We start from the raw sequence: 21,346 nt of genomic DNA on the forward strand, positions 1-21,346 counted from the left end.
GGACAGAGCTCAGGCCCACTCGTGGTGACCCACTAGGGCTGCAGGCCTGAGGGCTCTCAGCTGAGCTTCTTACCAGGCCAGGAAGCAAAGGGGAGCCGCGGGAGTATTGACAGGGAGCAGATGGGTGAGTGTTGTCACACCAAATCAGTGGGTGTAGCAGCAGGTGCAGAAGCTCCTGGGGGCGGCAAAGACAGTGACCCAGGGGGGCCCTGCTGCCTGGAGGAAGGGAAGGGGTCATCTCTCCTCCCCCACCTCCTCCGCGCTTTGCAGGAGTTGAAGTAGCCCTCGGCTCCTGGGACTGGTGGCGCCCTGAGAAGTGGCCTGGCCAGGAGAGAGGCGCAGGGCCCCTCCCGTGGGTACGGCGGAGTGCTCGCCTCCCGCCCCGCCGCGTCCCCTCCCCTACAGCCCAGGGAGAGCGCGCAGCTGGGCCGCGACCGCGAGGTGGCGCCTGCGCGCCGAGGAAGCGTGGAGGCCGCTCCTGGGCCGCCGCGGCGGCCACCTCCTCCAAGGGAACAATGCGGCGCCTCCCGGCGTAGCGCTGCGCCGGGCCGGACGCCGGACACCCGAGCGCGGGCAGTCGACCGAACGAGCCGGCAAGCGGGCGGGCGCGGGGCGCCCTCCCCGAGAGCCATGGGCGCGGCGCCGCGAGGGGCCGGAGCTCGGCGCGACCCAGAGGCGCGGGGAAGCCGGACGCGGGCCGGGGGCCGCTGCTAGCCGGCACCGAGGGCGCGGAGCCGGGGATGAGGGCGCTCTCCGCGGGGATCCCGTCTGCGCGCCGCGGCGCCGTCCCGCCCAGCGAGCGAGCCTGAGCAGGCAGACGCGCGGCCGGCGGTCTGGGGGCGCGCCGCCTCCCGGTCCCCAAAATGTGAAGCGGGGAGGAGGAGACGCAGAGACCGCCGGGCCGGGCGCCCTTGCCGCCCTCCGGCTGCCGCGCTGCTCCTTCTCTGCGCGCAGAGGCCGCGCCACCCCACGGGCGGTGGCCGGAGCAGTGAGGCCACCGTGCCCCGCGCCCCCTCCACGCTCGGAAAGGGCTTCGGCCCTCAGCGAGTTGGTGGCCCCGACGCGGGAAGAGCCGCGCCTAGGACTGTGCGTCTGGCCTCTCCCGCGGCTTCTCGCCCTGACAAGTTTGAACAATGATCACAGTCAACCCAGATGGGAAGATAATGGTCAGAAGATGCCTGGTCACTCTGAGACCCTTCCGGTAAAGTTCTCCCCTGGTTGGCGTGGCTGGGGGTCTTTTCCCCGAGGGGGCGCATGGTGGCGGTAGGCGAGGTCGGTCCCTGCGAGGATGCAAGTTCCAGTGGCAAAGGAGGTTCGCGTTTGGACCCTCGGTGATGGCCACTGGGGCTGCGGGAACAGATGGAGTTGGGGCTCGGGGTGCGAGTAGGGAGGGTAATGTAATTCTGCACCTGTCCCAAGTTGGACTAGGTTGGGAGGGATTTGAGGTGTGGAGGTGAGAATGGGGTCAGAAAGCATCGAGGTTGTGGCCCAGGGCCCGGGCAGTGGCCCCAGCCAGCACGCCCCTTCCCTGCCCCTTGGGGCCTTTCCCCACCTGCGGCCAGTCCCATCTGGTAGCGAAGATAGTGCGCGGTGGCAGGGCGACTCCCTCTCCGGTCCAGCCGTGGTCCCTAGGTCGGCCCGCCCACCCCTTCTGCCTAATCCATCCCCTCCTCCCGCCTTCACGGCCCACCCCCTCTGACAGGGCTCGGGCCAGTCTCTGACCCGAGGGTTCCAGAGATTGGACCACGGACACTCCTCCGCTGGGCATTCACCCTCAACTACGGGTCAACAGGCGGGGCAGGTTCAGCCCGATTGTGGAGGGCGGACAGAGGCGAAGACGACACTCTGGCCACACACACCTTGGGTGGCCTGGTCCAGGGGGCTGAGGCTGTGCGGGACTCACCCGGCTCTGCTACTCCCACTCCTGGGCCCCCCCGGAGCCCGCCAGGGCCAGGGTAGCTCTCTCCCTCCCAGGGCCGTCGGAGTGGAGCCGCTGCGAGGGCTGGGGAAGAGGCGCTGGGCGCTAGGCGCCCAGCAGGGCTGGAGTGTCTTTCTGTTCCATAGCTGGGCTGCAGAAGACGCGGAGGGAGTTCGGGTGCCAGCGCGGGGCGGGACAGGCCACAGGTGGGGTGCGGGCGCAGGACAGAGACCTTGAGAGCAGGCGCTGGCGGTCAGAGGCGCCCAGGGTTTGGGCTGCAGGGAGGGAAGAGGCTTGATCCCCTCCACTCCAGGCCTCCGACGGAGCCCTGGCTCCTCCCCCACCCCAGTCGTTGCCCATCTCCCTCCCTGGCCCGGAAGGGGCTGGGGGTGGGGAGAAGATGGCCCTCCTGGGTTCCCGCCTCCCGGGTGTCAGGCCGGTTTTGAGGGCTGAGAAGGAAGCCTGGGGGCAGCAACCATCAGGCTGGTCAGGGAGGATGCCGGGGACTTTGGAGTCTGGTCTGAGAGTGGGGTTTTAAGCGGTTGTTTGGGGGGAGTCAGGGATCCCTAGCCTAAGGTGCTCATGGTAAGCAGGGCAGGAAGCCGTTCTCTCTAGAAAGGCCTTGGTCCTCCAGAAAACCCTCAAGTCCTTGGCTTGCCCAGGACTCTGAGAGGATTCTCAGGTTCCCTCCTGCTCTCTCACCCCCTGTGGTCCCCTCCCTGCAGGCCATGGGAAGTCCAGTTTCTGCTGGACATTTCCTGGGGCGCTTGGAGGCTGCCCGGGTTCCAGCACCACGGACAGTGCTTGCCCCTGGCCCACTTCAGGGTGCATCCTGCACCACAGCCTTTGGGGCTCTTATCTGAAAGCAGGGGTGGGGTGCGGTTGCATGGGTCTCTCTAGGCTGCCAGAGACCCACAGCCACCAACGGAGTCTTCAAGTCCCCTCGGGATCAGGGCAGGGCTCTGATTACATCACTCCAATTTATTCATCCCCGAGGACGGCCTGGGAATGCTGTTCCCATGGGTTCTGCCTGGGCTTTCTTCCCCAGGTGCTCTGCAGTGTTGTCTGAGTGCATATGTGGATGGATGAAGCCACTTTAACTTGAATTTACTATAAATAGACCCCAGTGCTTTGGGGGACCTGAACCCAAGGCTTGGCGACTGGCAGAGTGTGGTGCAGGTGAAGTCTGTGGGGCTTCAGGGTCTGGTCAAAGGTGTAGACATGTTCCTCATGGATGTTTTTGGACCCTGGCAGGCACCCCCAGGTCTCCAGCCCTAAATACAACTCCGTGGCTAGGGAGAGGGTGGAGGATGGGGGGGGGGGAACCAGGGCTGAGGGAAGCTCTTCCTTGTCCTCAGGCTGGGAGGGCAAAGGGCTGATTTCCCCAGGGATCTCCCTGGGTCTATGACAACCTCTTCCTGTGCTCTTGCCCTGAGACCCATCTGATTTCATCTGGGGCACAGCAGAGTCTGAGCCCCACCCTCAGGCCTAGGGGAACTCACTGAGGTTTCCCTCTGAGATGAAGGGAAGTGTCCCTTGTGCTGTCTTGCCCACTGAACTGCTTCCTCCCTCCTCCCATCAGAGATGCTCTGCCAGAGAGTTCTCCTGGGGAAAGATCCCGGGTCCTCTCTGTGCGGTTCCTGCCCCCTCTCTCTGACTTAATCTCTAACAGCTTTCTTTAAATGTGGGCTGGGAATGTTGTTATGCATTTTATTTTCTTCTGCAATTATGTGTTTTCTTTAATGGACCAAATTTTAATTAAATACTGCTCTGCCAGTTTCAAATAATGAAGATTAAAATGCATAAAGCAAGTCTTGCATAAAGATACAAACAAGCACCAGGTCTGGGGATAGGAAGTGGAGGCTGGGCAGCTGGAGGTCTCTGCTTGACGCGTAGGGCTCTCCTTGGTCAGCCTGGCTCCACACTGGATGGGTTTCCTCCCTCTGGCCAGGTAAAGGGACGTCCCCTCTCAGATCTGACAGTTCCTCAAGCCCTCTGATAGACTCAAGGTCCCTGAACATTGTCCACACCTGCCTGCCCCCAAGGCTGTGCCGGGGTGGGTTCTGTGCCTGGTTCCCCACTATCCTCCTGGATCACCCCAGTGCCTGACACCTGGTGGATAATCAATAACGATGGGTTGAAGGGATGAGTGGTGTCTCGTTGAGCCAGGCCTCCCACTGGGGTGACAGTACACACATCTGTGTGATGTCCATGTCTAGGTGTGAGCATGCCCTGGCCAGTCAATGGTGCAGGCTGAAAGCCAGTGTGTGGGAGAGGCCTGGGCACAGCAGAGGGCCATGTGGCCCTGCCTTGGGATCTCACCAGAAGCAGTGATGGGTGCAGGCACCACTTCTGAGGACACAGGTGGGGAAGGGTTACAGTGAGCTCGTGACTGATGGTGGTGGCCAGGCCTGTGTACACCAGGGTTGAGGGTGGCCCAGGTGATTGATGGGATCCAGGTGGGTCTGAGCTGGACCAATTACTTGCCCTCGGGCTGATGTCATGCCTTGCTGCTCCATCTGTTCCAGTAGATCTCAAACTTTAGCATGCATCAGGATCACTGGGAGAGCGTGTGAGATGAGATCACCTGTCTCCCGCCAGGGTGGGGGGCTTGGGGCCCCACGGCGTGCGTTTCTGAAAGTTCTCAGGTGACGTTGCTGCGGCAGCCGGTCTGGGAGTCACACTTTGGCAGTCTAATGCTGTTAATGAACAGGGTCTGTCTTAGGCCAGGCCCTGCCCAGGTTTCTATCTCCATGTGCCTCCTTCCCCCTCTGATTTGCCAGGGGGCTGTGGCCAGCTTCTTGTAGCCCACTCTCTTTGTCTTCTGGGCTCGGGCTCAGCCCCACTGCCCCCCCCCCACTTCCCTCTGTCCCTGGCTTCCCTCCTTGTGCATTACCTTGGCGTTTCTGTGCCTTCCTCGGTGGAGGCTGGGGGCACTTTCGCTGGCCTGCCCTGCTGACCTGCTCTGTCCTCCCCACAGGCTTTTTGTCCTGGGCATCGGCTTCTTCACTGTCTGCTTCCTGATGACGTCTCTGGGAGGCCAGTTCTCAGCGCGACGCCTGGGGGACTCGCCCTTCACCATCCGCACCGAAGGTATCTTGGGGTCAGGGGAGTCAAGGATACGTGCAGGTGTTTGTGAGTAGAAGGGCAGGTCCCTTTGGCCCAGCACCACAGGGGGCTTTCTGGAGCCCTGACTCAGGCTTGCTGGCTGCTTGCAGGGGTGTAGGGGAGAGGGCCTGCTTGGGCCGTGCGATCTGGCACAAGACTTTGACTTTGGTCCTGCCTGTGCCCATGGATTCGAAGGGCAGGGTCTCCTGTGTGGCTTCTTTGGTTGGAGCGTTGGGGGTCTGGCTATGACACTTGCCTCTGAGACACGTGTCCTCTGTGCCTTGGGCCCAGGCTGTGGACACAGGCGGGGGATAGGCCCGATCATGAGCTCACGTGTCTCCTCTGAACTCTGGGGACATAGACCTTTCCCAGTCCCTCACTGCTCCTTGCCCACACGATGCTTGCAAGGCACGAGTAGAGGTTCAGAGCACGGACTTTAGGGACCAGCCAGGCCCAGGTTTGCATCTCTATTCATTGCCTCCTAGCTGTGTGCCACCCGCAAGTCACTTAAGTTGCCGACACAGAAGAAAAGTCACAATGAACTTTTTGGAAGGTTGGGCCGAATGGGGTCACACATGGAAATCACCTGGTGTGGTTGGTTGTCACATGGCCTGAGTGTGACAGATTGGGAGTCCTCATCCTGAAGTCCTCATCCTAAAGCTGGGTCCTTCCCCTTCCCCCTACTCACTGGGAGGTGGTGGTGGACAGCAGCAGAGTCCTACCCCGTCTGACACAGGGGTTCTTTAGATCAGGGCAGAGAGGAGGGACATGGGCGGGGGCAGCCCGAGGTCAGCGGGTTGCAGGGACCAGCTGGCTGTGTGAGATTCCCCTGCCCCTCTGGGGAGGGCTCTCTGTGGAGTCCCCTTCTCAGACCCACGGTGCTCAGCTGGCTGGCTTCCTTGTCCCAGTGATGGGTGTCGTTTGGCGCGCTGGCTGTCATGTGGAGTGGGCGCTCTGAGTGGCACTTGTGGTGCCATCTGTGACTTGTCACTGGATTCATCCCTTCGGTTTAACTCGTGCTTCTTTAAACTTGCAAAAGCTCCCAGAAGGAATGTCACACCCATTAGTCATTCAGGCTCCAGTGTGAGCTCATTGATCCCGCTCTGACTCTGGGAAGCCTCCATGTTCTCCCGCGGTAAGTACCTCGTGAGGGTCCCGAGCAGCACCTGGCGGGCGGGGTGGCTCCACACATGGGGGGATGTGTTAAGTCTGAGACGCGGGAGCTGCAGAAAAGGACGTTTTGGGGAGGGGGATGGGGTGCTGGGTCTGCACACGGAGACGCCTGGTTGGGGTTGGAGAGTGGGTGGGCCACAGGGAAGGTGTCTGGAAGGTGGGCTTGGGGGGGGTGTGGGTGTGGGGAGAGCAGCGCAGGCTCCCTGGATGCTGCCCCTGGGCGGGTGCTCCTGTCTGGGTGGCCTGCTACACAGGGCATCAGGAACCTGAGCTTCCAGAAAGGTCTGGAGTCTGACAGGAGGAGACAAGGGGCTGGGGGGAGGGGTTTGGGGCTGGTTCTTCTGCCCTCTCCCTCAGGGGCTTGGGAGCCAAAGCGATTCCACCCCCATGGTCCTTGCCCCATGGCAGGGTGGACCCAGGGGCCCAGAGCACAGGGGCTGGTGGGGAGCAGGGGGGGGTCTGGCTCAAGCCCCAGGTTTTATTCTGTAGAGGGGAGAAAGCCTCGTGCCACCTCTGTCACCACTTTGCCAAGGCTGGCCATGACCTTGACTTCTAGAGGTACAGAGGGGGTTCACCTGGGTGGCATGTCACGGGCAGGGCAGTGCCGTGGGCCGCCTCTCTGTCAGCACTGCCAGGGACCCTCGCCCTCTCTGTGTGGTCACCCTCCCTGGTTCTCAGAACTCTGCAGCCTCCATGTGTGATGGCCCCAGTGACCAAAAGACCTGGCCAGAAAAACGCTGGAGGAAAAGTTTATTGGGGGCTTGTGGTTTTCAGGGTCTCAGTCCATAGACAGCAGGCTCCGTTCCCCGGGGCTGGAGGTGAGGCCGGACATCGTGGCAGAGGAGTGTGGTGAGGGAGGCGTCTCCCATGATGACCAGGCAGCAGAGAGAGACTCCACTCCCCAGACAGGAGTCTACACCCCAAACCACGCCCCTCATGTCCACCTCCCCAGCCGCACCTCGCCCGCCTTCCTGACCCCTCAGGAAGTCCTGTCAGGGGATTAGTCTACTGACTGGGTCACCAATCACCACCCAGTCGTGTCACCTCTGCCTTCTTGCATTGTCTCACGTGAGCTCTGGGGGACCCCTCACGTCCACACCATAACATCCTTCTGACCATGGCCGGGCCTGGGCGCTGGTCCCTGTTGGGCCTTGGGAATGGTGCTGCTCAGAGCCTGTCCACAGTTCCCGCTTTCCTCGGGCCAGGGCTCGAGTGCCTGGAATTCGGAACTGGGAGGGGGAGGAATGGAGGGGGCCTCCCAGAGCCAAGGAGAAAGGACCCTGATTCAGTTTGTGTCCCCATTCCCACTGCCTGCCCCCCAGTTTCTCTGATGTCCTTGCATCCAGCCAATCTGATTGGAGGGACACACGGACACAGGCCTGGAAAGCCGTGTCCCCTGTGAGTTGAAAATATGAGTCCTGAAGAGAAGCCCCAGTGACACCCCGCCCTGTGCCCAGCAGCCCCGTGGAAACCCCAGCAGATGCCAGCCTGCCCACACCGAGCCGTTGTGGGGGAGCAAGGGAGGGGGACTGGGAAGGAGCCCAGCGCTGGGCCAAGGTCGGGGTGTTGGGCAATGCCCATCCTGTGGGGTTCAAGGAGCCCCAGAATCAGAAGGAAGCCCACCAGGGCCCTGCTGTTTAGGGAAATAAATGAGTTCGTCACCGATCAGCACAACAGTCTGAGCACAGTGGGGAGAACAGCCTGGCCAGCGAGGGAGGCGGGGTCCCCGCAGCGGCAGCACAGGGCAGGGGCAGGAGGAGGGCTTTCTCCATGGCAGGGGAGAGCCCAACACTTGGCTGTGGCCAGCAAGGTGGTCCCTGCAGAGGCTGCGCCTTCCCCTCTAGGCCAGTTCACTTCATGGTGAGGTGGCTCATTTGGGAATAAAAACCTGACGGATATCTCACTCTGCATGCTGCACACTCAAAATCTTAAGAGATTCAGGCAAGAAGGGCTGAAGGGGATCGTCACTGGAGAGGTCTAACTTCATTCCCTCTTGCTGCGGGGTGGGGGGGTCTGGCTTGGGCCTTAGTATGGCGGGGGGCTGATTTCGGCAACTCTGCCTCCCTGCGCCCCCTCCCTCCTCCCTGTGCCCCCCTCCCTCCTCCCTGCGCCCCTCTCCCTCCTCCCTGCGCCCCTCTCCCTCCTCCCTGCGTCCTTCTAGGGAAGCCTTAGTTGCATCTGAGGGGAGCTGTGGGCTCCCTCCTGCCCTGTTTGGTCTTGAAGAAGTAGCGCTCAGCTGTGGTCTGCCCGAGGCAGTCCGTGGCTTGCCCTGCCACACCACCCAGGCCCCGGGCAGGAGCTGAACCTCGCAGGCTTCCAGCTCTGGGCAGCTCTGGGGCCCTTCTCTCAGAAGCTGCATGGGTGGGAACCAGGGCCCAGTGGGCTGAGGAAGAGCCTCATCCGGCCTCCCAGGGCCTGGCCTTGTCTCCGCTGTTGCCCGGCCAGGAGCTCCGTGCCCCCAGCTGGTTCTGGCGTGGCCCTGTGCGCCAGCCAATGTGCTCCTTTCTCCAGCTGCGCAAACAGTCACAGCCCCCCCCCCCCCAGGGCCAGGAAGGCCGGGCTCTCTGGCGAGCTGGGGGCTTGTTCAGGTCCAGGGAACCCTCAGTGAAGGGTAGGGGTGGGGACAAGACGGGAGGAGGGGGAGATTGAGCGTCGGGGGAGGAGGCCAGGCCTTGGCGGGTAATAAAAATACCGCTGTCTGTAAATGTGAGGATCCAGTTGTCTCTCCCAGCGTCCAGCTTTCCTTATTTATATGGAAATACGGAGGAGGGGCCGGTGAGCGCTGAGATGGATCTCTGGGGCCTCGCAGTAAATACATTTCAATTCAGCCCAAGCCAGGAGTGGGGAAGTGACCCTGGGGGACGTCAGCCTGCTCTGCTGACAGTCGGGGTCCAGAGGTGGCATGCCAGGGAGGTGTCACTCAGGCAGGGCCCGCCTGCTTCCCTCCTGGGTACCCATCTCCTGGGTGTGACTTTGAGCGGGTCCTGGGCAGAAAGCAGGCTTGCGAACGTGTTTCAGAGCGCCTCAGGAGGCTTGGGGGCTGTCCCCGGGTCTCAGGGACTTCTCGAGCCCCTCAGCATGTGAGAACATGGGAGGCTGCCCCCGAGCCCTCTGCTGGGGAGGGATTTGCTGTCTTGGTCCAGAAAGAAGAGGGCCCTTAAAGAACTGTCCAAGACAGCTGATCTCCTTAATCAGGGCCCTGGTGAAGCCTGGCAGGGGTTATCTGCAAGCCTTTGGGGCTCACGCCTTCGTTGGCATTTTTAAAGAACTGGCTGCATCCTCATAGAAGGGCAGTCCACAACCCCAGATATCGCCAAGGATTCTTGGGGGGAGGGGTGGCCTACATTTCCCTGGTCATCTCGCTCTCTCAGTTCTTGCTTCTGCTAAATTATCCATCTCAACATCTTTCCTCCTGCCTCTTCTGTCTCCCCTGCACCAACCCAGTAGGAGGAACACCCCACTTCCCTTGAGACCCTTGCCCGAGGGTCTGAGTCTAGCCACCTGCATGGGGGGTTCAGGAGTCACCAGTGGGGGCTTCAGACCTCTGTGCAGCACAGCAAGTAGATTCCAACTCCCTCTGCATCTCCACCAGGAAGAGCCCCCACCCCTGCTGTGGCCCCCATAGGGGATCCCCATCCTTCTTGGCTCTGCCGGCCCCTGTGCCGCCTCTTTCTCCCCATCCCCAGCCGTGCCAGGAAGCCTCAGTCTGCTTGAATATGCAGAGTCATTTAGCTCTCTGTCTGCTCTGGGCACATGACTTGCTTTGGCCCACCCCAGGGTTTAGCAAAACAAAACAGAACTCTCCTTGGGAGGACTCTGCTGCCAGCTTCCACGGGACAATTCTTTCCTTTCCCGTTACCCTGGTGTCTAGAGTCAGTTAGGGGAAGTTGGGGTGCTAGAACCTCAGAGCTCAGTGGCTCCATCCCCCTCATTTTACATGAAGGGAAACTGAGGCCAGGAGGAGGACAGTGACCTGTCCCCACCTAGTCGGTGCGGAGCAGGTCTGGGGGCAGGCTTTCTGACTCCCACTCAGGCCTGTCCCAGGCCACCACGCTGCCACCCCCACCTCTGCTCTGCTGCCAGTTCTTGGGTCCCCACAGCTCTAAGACGGATCATGCAGTTACTGGCCCCTCAGCCCTGAGAAATGGGGCTGGGAGCTTGGTGGGGCGTGGGGTGGTGAGGTCCCAGCAGGGGTGCAGGCAGTGAGGAGAATGGAGGGGGCTTGGGCCTGGCAGGGAGAGGGGCCAGCATAGAGGCAGGCCTGGGCCAGGCCGGAGGCACCGCTGGGAACACAGCAGCACCCTAGAAACCAGGACTGGGCTCCACACCTCTGGGGTACCCCGAGCGCTCTGGCCTGGGCAGGTGGGGCAGGCCCTGTGTGGCATGGGGCAGCTGTGATCTTGCTTGCCTCTCTTCATCCTGCTCATATGGGGGGAGCAACCTCAGCCCAGGCTGTGAACCGTGGCCCCTCAGGGGACAGGGGAGGCCAGGCAGGCCCCCCTGCACAGCTCCTCGATGCCCCTCAGCTGGCCTCAGTGCAGCTGGCCCTGAGCTCTGCTGGCAGTGTCCAGGTCTTCGTGTGTGTTGAGCTCAAATGATGGTCACCTGCCCGTTCCTTCCCTCTGTGCTGAAGGTACTGGGTGCTGATGTTGGCGGAGGCCCAGGCAGGGGGTCCCCGAGAGCGAACCTCTGTGAGGCTGAGCAGGGGAAGCTGTGACTGTCTCGTGTGATCGATTAACTGATGGATCCGCTGAGTGAGTGGATGGCTCGGGAGGGGCAGAGTGGTGGGGAGACCCCAAGTTTGCTTTATTCAAGGCTGTTGTGAAAATTTCCAATCGATTCTTTAAAAACCTGCTCAGTTTTCCGAGAGGGGAGGGTGAGAGGCCTTGGGCTGCTTCCTCTCTGGGGCTGGGCGGGGCCGTGTTTTCCCTTCCTTCCTCCATGTGCCCATTTCCTGCAACGTCCGGCTCCACCCTGGGTCCTGGGGGACTTTATTTCTCCTCCTCTTCCTCTGGCCCCTCGCTCCCTCCCTCGGAGCCAGGGGCCCTGTCTCTTTAAGGAGCGGCTGCTGCTCCTCCTGCTCTGGGGCTGGGGCCCGGCTGGCGTTTCCCGGCCAGCTCCTGAGCCATCTGCCCCGGCTCTGCGGCCTCCCTTCAGACCCAGGTGGCTCAGCTGCCAGGGGAGGTGTCTTCTGTCCCTGCGGGAGGCTGGCAGTGGCTGGATGTGGCAGCCAGGGGAAGGGGGCAGTGTGCTGAGCACTGTCCTCGGCCCCGAGGGGTGGGCTGCAGGCAGGGCCTGGTGTTCTTGCTTTGAGTCGGGGACATGGAGGCCAAGGGTGGTACGGTGACTTCGCCTTGCAGCTTTGGTGGCAGAGGCAGGCCAGAGCCAGCTGAGAGCCTCTGGGGTGTCCGGCTCTGTGTTTCCTGAGAAGGGGACACTGCCGCGCTGCCTCCCTCCCTGGCCCTGGTGACTCAGTGTGCGTGGGCAGCGCTGCCAGCACCTGTGTTACTGCCTGGGCACTTCCCTTGGCCACTCGGCGGCAGGCGGAGAGGGCAGAACGTGACTGTCCCTGGAGCAGCTCTCACCCAGTGACTGGGGTAGAATGCCCCTCGTCCCCCAGCGGGTGACGGGCGTGGCTCTGCACCCAGGAAGGAAGGCCAGGACCCCTCCCCTGCCGCGGCCTCCATGTGCCTGCAGGGCTGGGCTGTGGTCTCAGGGGCCACCGGCTGGGCACTCACTGTCTCTCCTCATTGCTCCCCACCCCTCGCCCCGTCTCAGGACCTGCTTTAGGGAACCCAAGTCAGGACGTGCCCCCCCCCCTGGCCGGGCAGCCTGGTGGGGAGGGCTCCTGTCCCCTGGGACCTGGCTCAGAACCCAGGGGTGGGGCGGGAGCCGGCACCGTGTAGGCTGTGGGCAGGGGCTGCCACTTCATTCTCTGCAAGGTCCCTCCTGAGGGCGGGCGGGGCGGGCAGCTGCCCTTGCCGATCCGTCTCTGGGAATCCAAAGACAGCGTGACATCCAGGACAAGTTCATGTGATTTTCTGCAGAGGGTCCTGGGGAGGCGGATGGGGACGGCATGGGTCAGGGCTCAGAGGCTGGGCAGAAGTGGGGGCAGGTGAACAGCAGTCCCGGGACCCCAGAACACAGGCTCCCTCTCCATCAGAATCCCCTGGGGGACGCACGGGGACGGAGGTGCAGACTCCAGGGCCCTAGAACGTCAAGTCAGCAAGCCTAGGCTTGGGCCCGGGGACCTGGATTCCAACAGCCTGGCTGGTCAGGTGCCAGTGGACCCTGGACCAGGTGTTAGGAGACATAGGCTCCTGTCCCACCTGAAACCTTCCCTGGCCTCTCACAGCCCTGGGGATTGCAGGGCACCTTGGAGATTACAGCCAAAGCTCCATTTTATACTTGACAAAACTGAGGCCCAGAGAGGGCGTAGACAGTTCCCAGGGTCACACAGCTGGTGGGAGCAGGTTCCTGGGGTTTCCTCCCCAGGCAATGCAGTGAGGGGCCTTACGGGAGGCCGAGGAGGGGGGCAGATGGGGCGGGCTTGCTCTCTGACCCTCCCCTGCGGTGGCCAAGGAAGGTGGGAGGGGGCCCGGGTCTGAGCTGCCCCATCTCAGACACCAGGTGACACCGGTGGCCTCCGTGCTGCCCGGCTTCCCTGACAGTGCCCTCCTCTGCCCACAGTGCTGGGTGGCCCTGAGTCCCGTGGCGTCCTCCGCAAGATGAGCGACCTGCTGGAGCTGATGGTGAAGCGCATGGACACGCTGGCCAGGCTGGAGAACAGCAGCGGGCTGCACCCGGAGGCCGGCGACCCCCACGCGGCTGCCCACAGGTGAGGGCCGCGGGGGCACTGTGCCGGCTGTGCTGGGTGGAGGCCCAGCCTCAGGCCACTCTCAGAGCTGGCCGGGCCTGCTGGTCACCCGCTTTTTGTTAATCTGGGGAAAACAAAGAATGAAAAAAGAAAAACCAAACCCCTCCACGACCTGAGGAGGTCACGGCTCCCGGACCCGAGGGGAGCACCATCGGAGTCGTGTCTGCCGCCCCTTAAATAAGTGAGACAGGAGGGACCTAACTCCTCCTGGAGACAGGCGCTGAGCTCTTCCTGTCCACTCGGCCGGCCACACCCAGCCACACACACACACCCGGCCACACACACACCCAGCCACACACACACACACACACGGCCACACACACACCCGGCCACACGCACACGCAGCCACACACACACACCCGGCCACACACACACCCGGCGTGTGAACGCACAGAACTCTTTGGGCCAGTTGTACCCACACGGCGTGTCACAGGGAGTGTGGGGCTGGGCCTGAGGGCCTCAGGCCTGCCGGGTCCCCTCAGGCTCGCAGGGTCTCCTCAGGCTCCCCGGGTCCCCGCGGGATCTCCCCGTTTCTCCTGTTGTCCGAGGGGCGGTTTCGACTCTGTCTGAGCAGGTCCTGTGTGAGGGCCGGTGGCTTCGGGCCGTTGCTGAGTAGGACTCCGGGCCTCACTCACCCACGTCTTCCCTTGGCCAGGAGTCAGAGCCCAGGGACGTGTGCTGCTCCGCCACCTGGGAGCCCCGGGGCGTGGAGTGCACGGGGCGCGTCTGGGTGGACGCCAGGCCATCACGGCCAGGGCCCAGCGTCCTCAGGTGTGGCTTCGGGCAGAGAGAAGGGCTGTGTGGCCCTGGCCGGCCTGCGGGGAGGGTGTGCTGGAGGGACCGGCTGGCAGGCTGGACACAGGGTGCTGCAGTCCGGCTGCAGCAAAATAACCGGGGGGTGACGAACAACTTGTGTACATTGATACAGCAGGAGTGGGAGCCGTTTATTGCAGGACAGGAGCAGTATTTATACATTCCACACAGCTTATCTAATTAGCATAAACTAGATACATCAGTCAACCAATCAGGAATCTCTACACTTAATGGCTCGGTTTTGTTACTTCTCAAACCACTCCCTCTGGCATTTTGCCAGGCACCATCCAGACTTGTTTACGAACTCTAACATTCCCCTGGCAAAATGCCAGGTGTTATTTTGACTTGTTTACAGACTCCAACAACAGGGCACCTCGGTGGGACTGTGGCCACTTGTTCTGCCTGTGCTGGGCTGCTGGCCCAGGGCCGACCCTAGGCTAGCCTGGCCGACTGAGCAGTACCCTGGACACCCTGCCCGACACCAGGCCTTGTCACAGGTGACAGTTACTGCGAGAGCACCTACCTCCCTCGTGCCTGTCACCCCTACCACCGCGTCAATCGCGCACCCACCTGATGGAAGGCACAGAGAGGGCCAGGAACCCAGCCTCAGTGCACAGCCTCGAGGGGCCGCCTGGCTCTGCACCACCCTCTGCCCAGGGTGCCTGGTGGCCTCTCGCGTGCTGTGTGGTCAGCGTGGTTGGATTTCTCCCTTCTAGGCTTTTCCACGCTGGCTAGTTCACAGACAGAAGCCAGCCCCCGTTGGGGTTTTGGGGTTCAGGGATGCAGCACTGACCCTGCCTTCCTGGGAGCGGGGGAGAGTGTAGGGCCCGCGCAGTGTCCACTCTGACTTCACCCGCAGCAGGCTGGGCCTCTTGGGCCGCACAGCTGGGTGCCGGGTCCCGGGGAGGCTGTTTCAGCTCCCAGAACTGCTGTCTACAGAGCAGAGGAGCGAGGAGTGGGGCGACAGCCGGGCGAGGCCCCTCACGCGTGACGGGCCCTGCAGAGCCCTGTCCCCACTCCTCGGGGGCAGGTGGGCACTCACCAAGGAGAGAAATAAATGAGATCGTTTCAGCTGCTGATCTGTGCTCGAAAGCGCGGGAGGACGGTTGGGTGGGAAAGCGGCTGCTCAAACAGGTTAGTTGGTGACAGTCGAGCTGATCTCTAGTGGGAGGGAGGAGAGCGCATGAAGTGCAAAGGCCCTGGGGTGGGAGCACGCTTGGCCTGTTGGGGGAAGAAGCACGGGGAAGGCCAAGGTGGCAGAGCTTGGTGGGGACGCAGAGCAGGGTGTGCTGTAAGGCACGGCCCCAAGAGCTGTGGGGAGCTGCTGGATTTATTTTAAAATGGTATCACATTACTGCTGCGTGAAACATGGATTGGCCAGGTGCCAGAGGGGAGCAGAGGGGCCAGTGGGAGCGATGGGAGATGGGCAGAGTGTCAGGGTCGTCCTGGCTGCCCACCCTGCCCGGCGGCTCCGCCCTTCTCCCTGCCCAGCCCTGGGCCCCTCATCTCTCCACTCTCCCGCCCCCTGTGCCACGGCCCCTGGCCACAGGTGTCTGCCCCGGTTGGCCCCTGCTGGGCATCCTGTGGGCATCCGAGCTGAGGGTCCTGCTCTGGGGCTGGAGGGCCCACATCCGGCACATCCGCTGTCTCTCTGGTTCCTTCCAGGCCCAGCCTGTCCCCCGTCCCCTGCGCTGCCCTTCCTCTCCTCCAGGGAGGGAGGGTGCCTCCAGGCTGGGGGAGCGCGTGCCACCTCCTACTCAGTCCTGGGGAAGAGCCGCCATCCATCATGCCCAGGGGGGCCCATCAACCCGCAGGCAGAGCCGTGAATCCAGGGACACTGCGGCTTCAGGACTGGGGATGCGTGTGTCAGGGCCTGCGGGAGGCCGCTCCGCTGTCCCTCTGTCCCTCTCCCGGTGCACAGACACGCCCTCCCCCAGCCCTCCCCAGGTCAACCCCAGGTGGGATTCTGCGGAAGCACCCCCCTGATTCCGCCAGCTCTCACCCGCACCCAGACCCTCTGCCTGGGAATTACCGTGGCTCATGAAGAACTTCGCTGTCCTCCTCTGCCCTCCGGGAGCCTCTGGGCTGCCCCTGCCCCGTGGCTGGCCTGTCCTGGGGAGGGAAGACGTGATCAGGTTACGGTTTGCTGCAACAGCATCATATTGTGTTTCTAAAGCCCCAAGTAACGGTCTCTGAATTTTTCCAAAGGGCTTCCGCGCAGCGCAAAGCCCGCTGAGCTCGGAGGCTGGCTGCGCCCAAGGTCATCTGTAATTGTTGAATGTCCACCATGTGCAGCGTCCAGGCAGGGACTCGGGAGGGTGAGGGGACCCAGGGAGCTCAGACCCCCAGCCTTGCACTCATCCCTGACCCCCTCCTGAACACCTGCATCCAGTCCGTCAGACTAGCCCAGAGTGCCCCCTCCCTCCCCTCCCAGCTGCTCCCACCTCAGCAGCCAGCGAGATCGTTTTAGAAGGTCACGTCCACCAGAAGGACCCCAGCTCTTACCTGAGTGACAGGAGAAGCTGCAGGGGCAGTGGCCAGAGGAGGGAGTGGCTCACGCCTGGCCTCATGTCTCTCTGGCTCTGCCTGGGGCATGATGGTCTCCTGCTGGCCACAGGACCTTTGTGCTGGCCCCTCGGTGTGGAATGCTCTTTCCCGGGTCTCCTTCTTCCCGTTCTTAAGCGTCCCGTAAGGCCTTCCCGACCAGGTCCTATTTAAAATGTGCCCTTCCTCTCCCCGTCACCGTCTCGCTCGCTGTCTTCGTGTTCACTTGTGTGTTGTCTGTCCCCCCTGGAACGTGCGCTGTGTGAAGACAGGCCTGTCCCTTCTGTTTTCCCAGCTGCAGGAGGGAGGGCCGGCCAAGGGGAGATGGAAGGGAGGGGTGCTCCTGGCCAGCTGGGCCTCGGTTTCCCGTCCTGTGCCCAGGGAGGGAGGGCGGGCTGCAATGCGTTGTTGCCAAGCCCAGTTGAGCAGCTCCGCCCCGGGCACGATTACACCTGTAATTCCAGCAGTTTAGGAGGCTGAGGCAGGAGGACTGCAAGTTCAAAGCCAGCCTCAGTAACTAAGCAAGGCCCTAAGCAACTTAGTGAAACCCTGTCTCAAAATAAAAAATTAAGGCGGCCAATTTGGAAAGCAGTATGGAGATTCCTGGGAAAGCTGGGAATGGAACCACCATTTGACCCAGCTATTGCCCTTCTCGGACTATTCCCTGAAGACCTTAAAAGAGCGTACTATAGGGATACTGCTACATCGATGTTCATAGCAGCACAATTCACAATAGCTAGACTGTGGAACCAACCTAGATGCCCTTCAATAGATGAATGGATAAAAAAAAATGTGGCATTTATACACAATGGAGTATTACTCAGCACTAAAAAATGACAAAATCATGGAATTTGCAGGGAAATGGATGGCATTAGAGCAGATTATGCTAAGTGAAGCTAGCCAATCCCTAAAAAACAAATGCCAAATGTCTTCTTTGATATAAGGAGAGCAACTAAAAACAGAGCAGGGAGGAAGAGCATGAGAAAAAGATTAACATTAAACAGGGACGAGAGGTGGGAGGGAAAGGGAGAGAGAAGGGAAATTGCATGGAAATGGAAGGAGACCCTCATTGTTATACAAAATTACATATAAGAGGATGTGAGGAGAAAGGGAAAAAAAAATCAAGGGAGAGAAATGAATTACAGTAGATGGGGTAGAGAGAGAAGATGGAAGGGGAGGGGAGGGGGGATAGTAGAGGATAGGAAAGACAGCAGAATACAACAGTCACTAGTATGGCAATATGTAAAAACGTGGATGTGTAACCGATGTGATTCTGCAATCTGTATACGGGGTAAAAATGGGAGTTCATAACCCACTTGAATCAAATGTGTGAAATATGATATGTCAAGAGCCTTGTAATGTTTTGAACAACCAATAAAAAAAAAGAAATAAAAAAAAAATTAAGGCCTACAGATGTGTCTAAATCGTTAAGTGCCCCAGGTTCCACCTCTAATAAAAAAAAAAAAAATTGACAAAATCCAACACACAATGTTCAAAAATCAAGAACAGAAGGAAACCTGCTCATTATAATACAGAGCATTTACAAAAACCCATAGCAAGGGCTGGGGCTGTAGTGTAGTGGTTGAGCACTTGCCTAGCATGTGTGAGGCACTGGGTTCAATTCTCAGCACCACATACATACATACATACATACATAAAAGTATAAAAAATACAATAACATTTAAAAAAAACACAAAGTTTGTTCTCTCTGCTTGAGTCTTACTTTACTTTCTCCTATGATAAAGTTCTCTTGCATAGCAATAAATAAATAAAATTAAAAACACGCATAGCTAACATCATATTCAATGGTAAAAGAATAAAACAGGGCTGGAGATGTGGCTCAAGCAGTAGCACACTCACCTGGCATGTGCGGGGTGCTGGGTTCGATTCTCAGCACCACATAAAAATAAAAAAAATAAAGATGTGTCCACTGAAAACTAAGAAAATAAATAAATAAATAACAAAATATTTCTTTAAAAAAAAGAATAAAAACATTTTCCCTATACAAAAAGTAGAGACAATGCAAATGTTCATCAACAAATGAGTGAACAAACAAATTTTGGTACATCAATACAACAGAATATCATTCAACCATAAAAAGGATGCTACAGGATGAATGAACCTGTAAAATATTATGCTAAATCAAAGAAGTCACACAGAAAAAGTTAACATGTTATATACAATTGCAATTATAGGAAACATCCAGAACAGGTAATCCATACAAACATAAAGCAGATTAGTGGTTGCTGGAGAATAGGAGGAGAGGGTAATGGGGTATAAGTGTTTAATGGGCTGAGGGGTTTTCTTTTGAGGTGATAAAACTGTTTTAGAACTAGATTGAGGTACTAAGTAGCTGCACAACCCTGTGAATATACTAAACATTACTGAGCCGGGCATGGTAGTGCCCGTATTTAACCCCAATGGTTAAAGATACAGGAGGAACGAAAGTTCAAAGCCAACCTCAGCAACAGAAGGCACTCAGCAACTCAGTGAGACCCTATCTCTAAATAAAATACAAAATATGGCTGGGGATGTGGCTTAGTTTAGTAGTCAAGTGCCCCTGAGTTCAATCTCCAGTACCCCAAAAAAGGTTACTAAATTGTACATTTTAAAATAATCAATCTTAAAATCACGAACGTATACACTTTAAAATCATCAACTTTGGGCTGGGGTTGGGGCTCAGTGCTAGAGCACTCACTTATCATGTATGAGGCACTGGGTTTGATCCTTAGCATCACATAAAAATAAAATATAGTGTCCACCTAAAACTAAAAAATACATATTTTTAAAAAAAGGTCAGGGGTTGTGGCTCAGTGTTTGAGCGCTTGTCTAGTATGTGTGAGGCACTAGGTTCGATCCCCAGCACCACATAAAAATAAACAAACAAAATAAAGGTATATATATATATATATATAAATATATATTATATATAGTATATATTTATATATACATATATAAATGTCCATCTACAACTAAAAAAATTTTTTTTAATTAACTTTAAAATCATGAATTTGAAAAAAATAAAATAAAATAAAATAAAAAAATAAAATCATGAATTTGACCTGAATATTATTTTTAAAAATCTAAGTAGAACACACAGAAAGCAACAGACTTCAGTTATAAATGCCCCAGATGTTTTTGTTTTCTCACTATATATACTCTCTAAAAATGACACTTTACCTTTTCAATGTGCCTCTTGTTTTCTCACAAATTTTTGTGTTTTCTTAAATTTCTACTATCATCATCAAAACATAAGTGTTGTTTTACTCTCTAGAAATTATGTTTTACCTTTTCACCCTGTGCCTCTTGTTGTTTTTTCCTCACAAGTTTTTGTCTTTTCTCATTCTTCTCTTCTTCTTCTAAAACATCAAAATCATAAATGTGCTTTTTAATTCCCAAGTATCAATAAGTCACATGGCACAGTCTGTAGATTTTAACATTTTTGAAGAGACAAGTAGCCTTTGAAAAACAGATTATATTTTTTCAAGTAATGAAAATGAAGTACATGCAAACAGTTGGAAATACAGAAATCTGCACATAAAATCTTAAAGGCTCTGTTCTGAAACAATTCTCCACTAAGTATTGTTGTATGTAATAGTTTCTGCTAAAGAGGCTTCCAGAATATTTTCATGAGTTTTCTTCTGAAGGTCCCAATAGGATTTCAGCAGCTCTGAGGCACAGCATGGAAGCCCATTACTGCAATGTGAAGTGTGGAATGCAGCACTTCAGGCATGAAGTGTCATCTGTTGCCCTTAAACATGACAGTAAAAGTCCCTAAAGGTATGTGTGCTTGTCAGCTCTTAAAATGACTGAACCACTATTAGGTTACTATCCACTGAATGTGAAGAAAAAGTATTTTTGCTTCTTTTTTTTTTTTTCTTCTGGTACTAGGGATTGAATCCAGGGGCACTCTATCTCTGAGCTACATCCCCAGTGCTTTTAATTTTTATTTTGAGATAAAGTCTTGTTAAAATGCCTGGGTAGCCTTGAACTTGCAATTTTCCTGCCTCACCCTCCTGAGTTGCTGGAATTACAGGCATGTTCCACTACTTCCAACTCCCTTTTAAGTATGTAGCTTGATTATTTTGTTTGTCTTTTCTTTTTTTTATTTTTTTGCAGTACTGGGAATTAAACCCAGGGCCTCAACACATGCAAGGCAAGCACTCTACCAATCAGGAATCTAAGATGGGAGCATCTTAAGTTCAAGTCCAGCCTGGGCAAATTAGTGAGACTCTTAAAATCTATAAATAAATAAAATTTTAAAATCCAACTGAGTCATTTTAAGTTTAAGAAACCAAACAACTTCCAAAAGGGGGGGAAATTATGATTGGGAAACCCTGAAACATCTATGTTGTCACTTATGTTTGGGTTGAAAAGGATTACCAAATGGATGTTTGTTTGGTAGCGGGAATTGAACCCAGAAATCCTTAAGCACTGAGCCACATCTCCAGCACTTTTTACATTTTATTTAGAGACAAGCTCTTACCAAGTTGCTCCAGGCTTCACTAAATTGCTGACACTGGTTTTAAACTTTCGATCTTTTGCCTCAGCCTCCCAAGCCCCTGGGATTAAAGGTATGCACCACTCCTGGATTTTTTCATGAATAATGCAAAAGGCTTTGAATTAAGCACTGCTCATTTTCTTATTTATTTACATTTAAATAAACAACTTTTAATAATGTACCAAATTCATTACTGGTGACTTTTTTCCTAATTGCATATAAAATATAGCTAAGTAGTAGAGCACTTACCTAGCATGTGCAAGGCCCTGGGTTCAATCCCCAGTACCACGCCCCAAAAGATAAAATATTAAAAAAAAAAAATTTAAGATTCATCTGTTCTAAGGCCAAGTACAATACTGGAGTGTTTTGGGGGGGCAGGGGGTGTGAGGATGGCCTTAGGCCTGAGTCTAAG

The 21,346-nt window shown here is 57.0% G+C and overlaps 2 protein-coding genes across 14 annotated transcripts in view; one reads left to right on the forward strand and one right to left on the reverse strand.

Annotated features, from left to right (window-relative positions):
* Ubxn8 (UBX domain protein 8) overlaps nucleotides 1-21,346 on the reverse strand; it is a 136,666-nt gene that overhangs the window by 109,087 nt on the left and 6,233 nt on the right. For 3 of the 11 annotated variants that reach the window (XM_071610243.1, XM_071610242.1, XM_071610241.1), the window contains exon 3: nucleotides 19,722-19,792. In XM_071610243.1, the coding sequence (XP_071466344.1) occupies nucleotides 19,722-19,792 (71 nt within the window). Of the gene's footprint in view, nucleotides 1-13,980; nucleotides 15,111-15,921; nucleotides 16,002-16,394; nucleotides 17,211-19,721; nucleotides 20,092-21,346 lie in introns of those variants that run through there. The other 8 variants (XR_011707122.1, XR_011707123.1, XR_011707127.1 and 5 more) reach the window with 7 other exon arrangements.
* LOC114095881 (alpha-1,6-mannosylglycoprotein 6-beta-N-acetylglucosaminyltransferase B-like) lies at nucleotides 557-20,703 on the forward strand. Of its 3 annotated transcripts, XR_011707128.1 has the most exons (5): nucleotides 557-1,201; nucleotides 4,899-5,011; nucleotides 12,890-13,037; nucleotides 20,081-20,213; nucleotides 20,553-20,703. XR_011707128.1 is itself a non-coding variant. In XM_071610245.1 (4 exons), the coding sequence occupies exons 1-4, from the start codon at nucleotides 1,134-1,136 to the stop codon at nucleotides 20,088-20,090; spliced, it is 339 nt and encodes a 112-aa protein (XP_071466346.1). In that variant the 5' UTR covers nucleotides 557-1,133; the 3' UTR covers nucleotides 20,091-20,703. The 3 variants fall into 3 exon arrangements, 2 of the variants coding, with proteins under 2 accessions (XP_071466346.1, XP_071466345.1); XM_071610245.1 differs by having other exon boundaries at nucleotides 20,081-20,703; XM_071610244.1 differs by lacking the exon at nucleotides 20,081-20,213.

Source organism: Marmota flaviventris, chromosome 3, assembly GCF_047511675.1.
Source record: "Marmota flaviventris isolate mMarFla1 chromosome 3, mMarFla1.hap1, whole genome shotgun sequence".
NCBI lineage: Eukaryota > Metazoa > Chordata > Mammalia > Rodentia > Sciuridae > Marmota > Marmota flaviventris.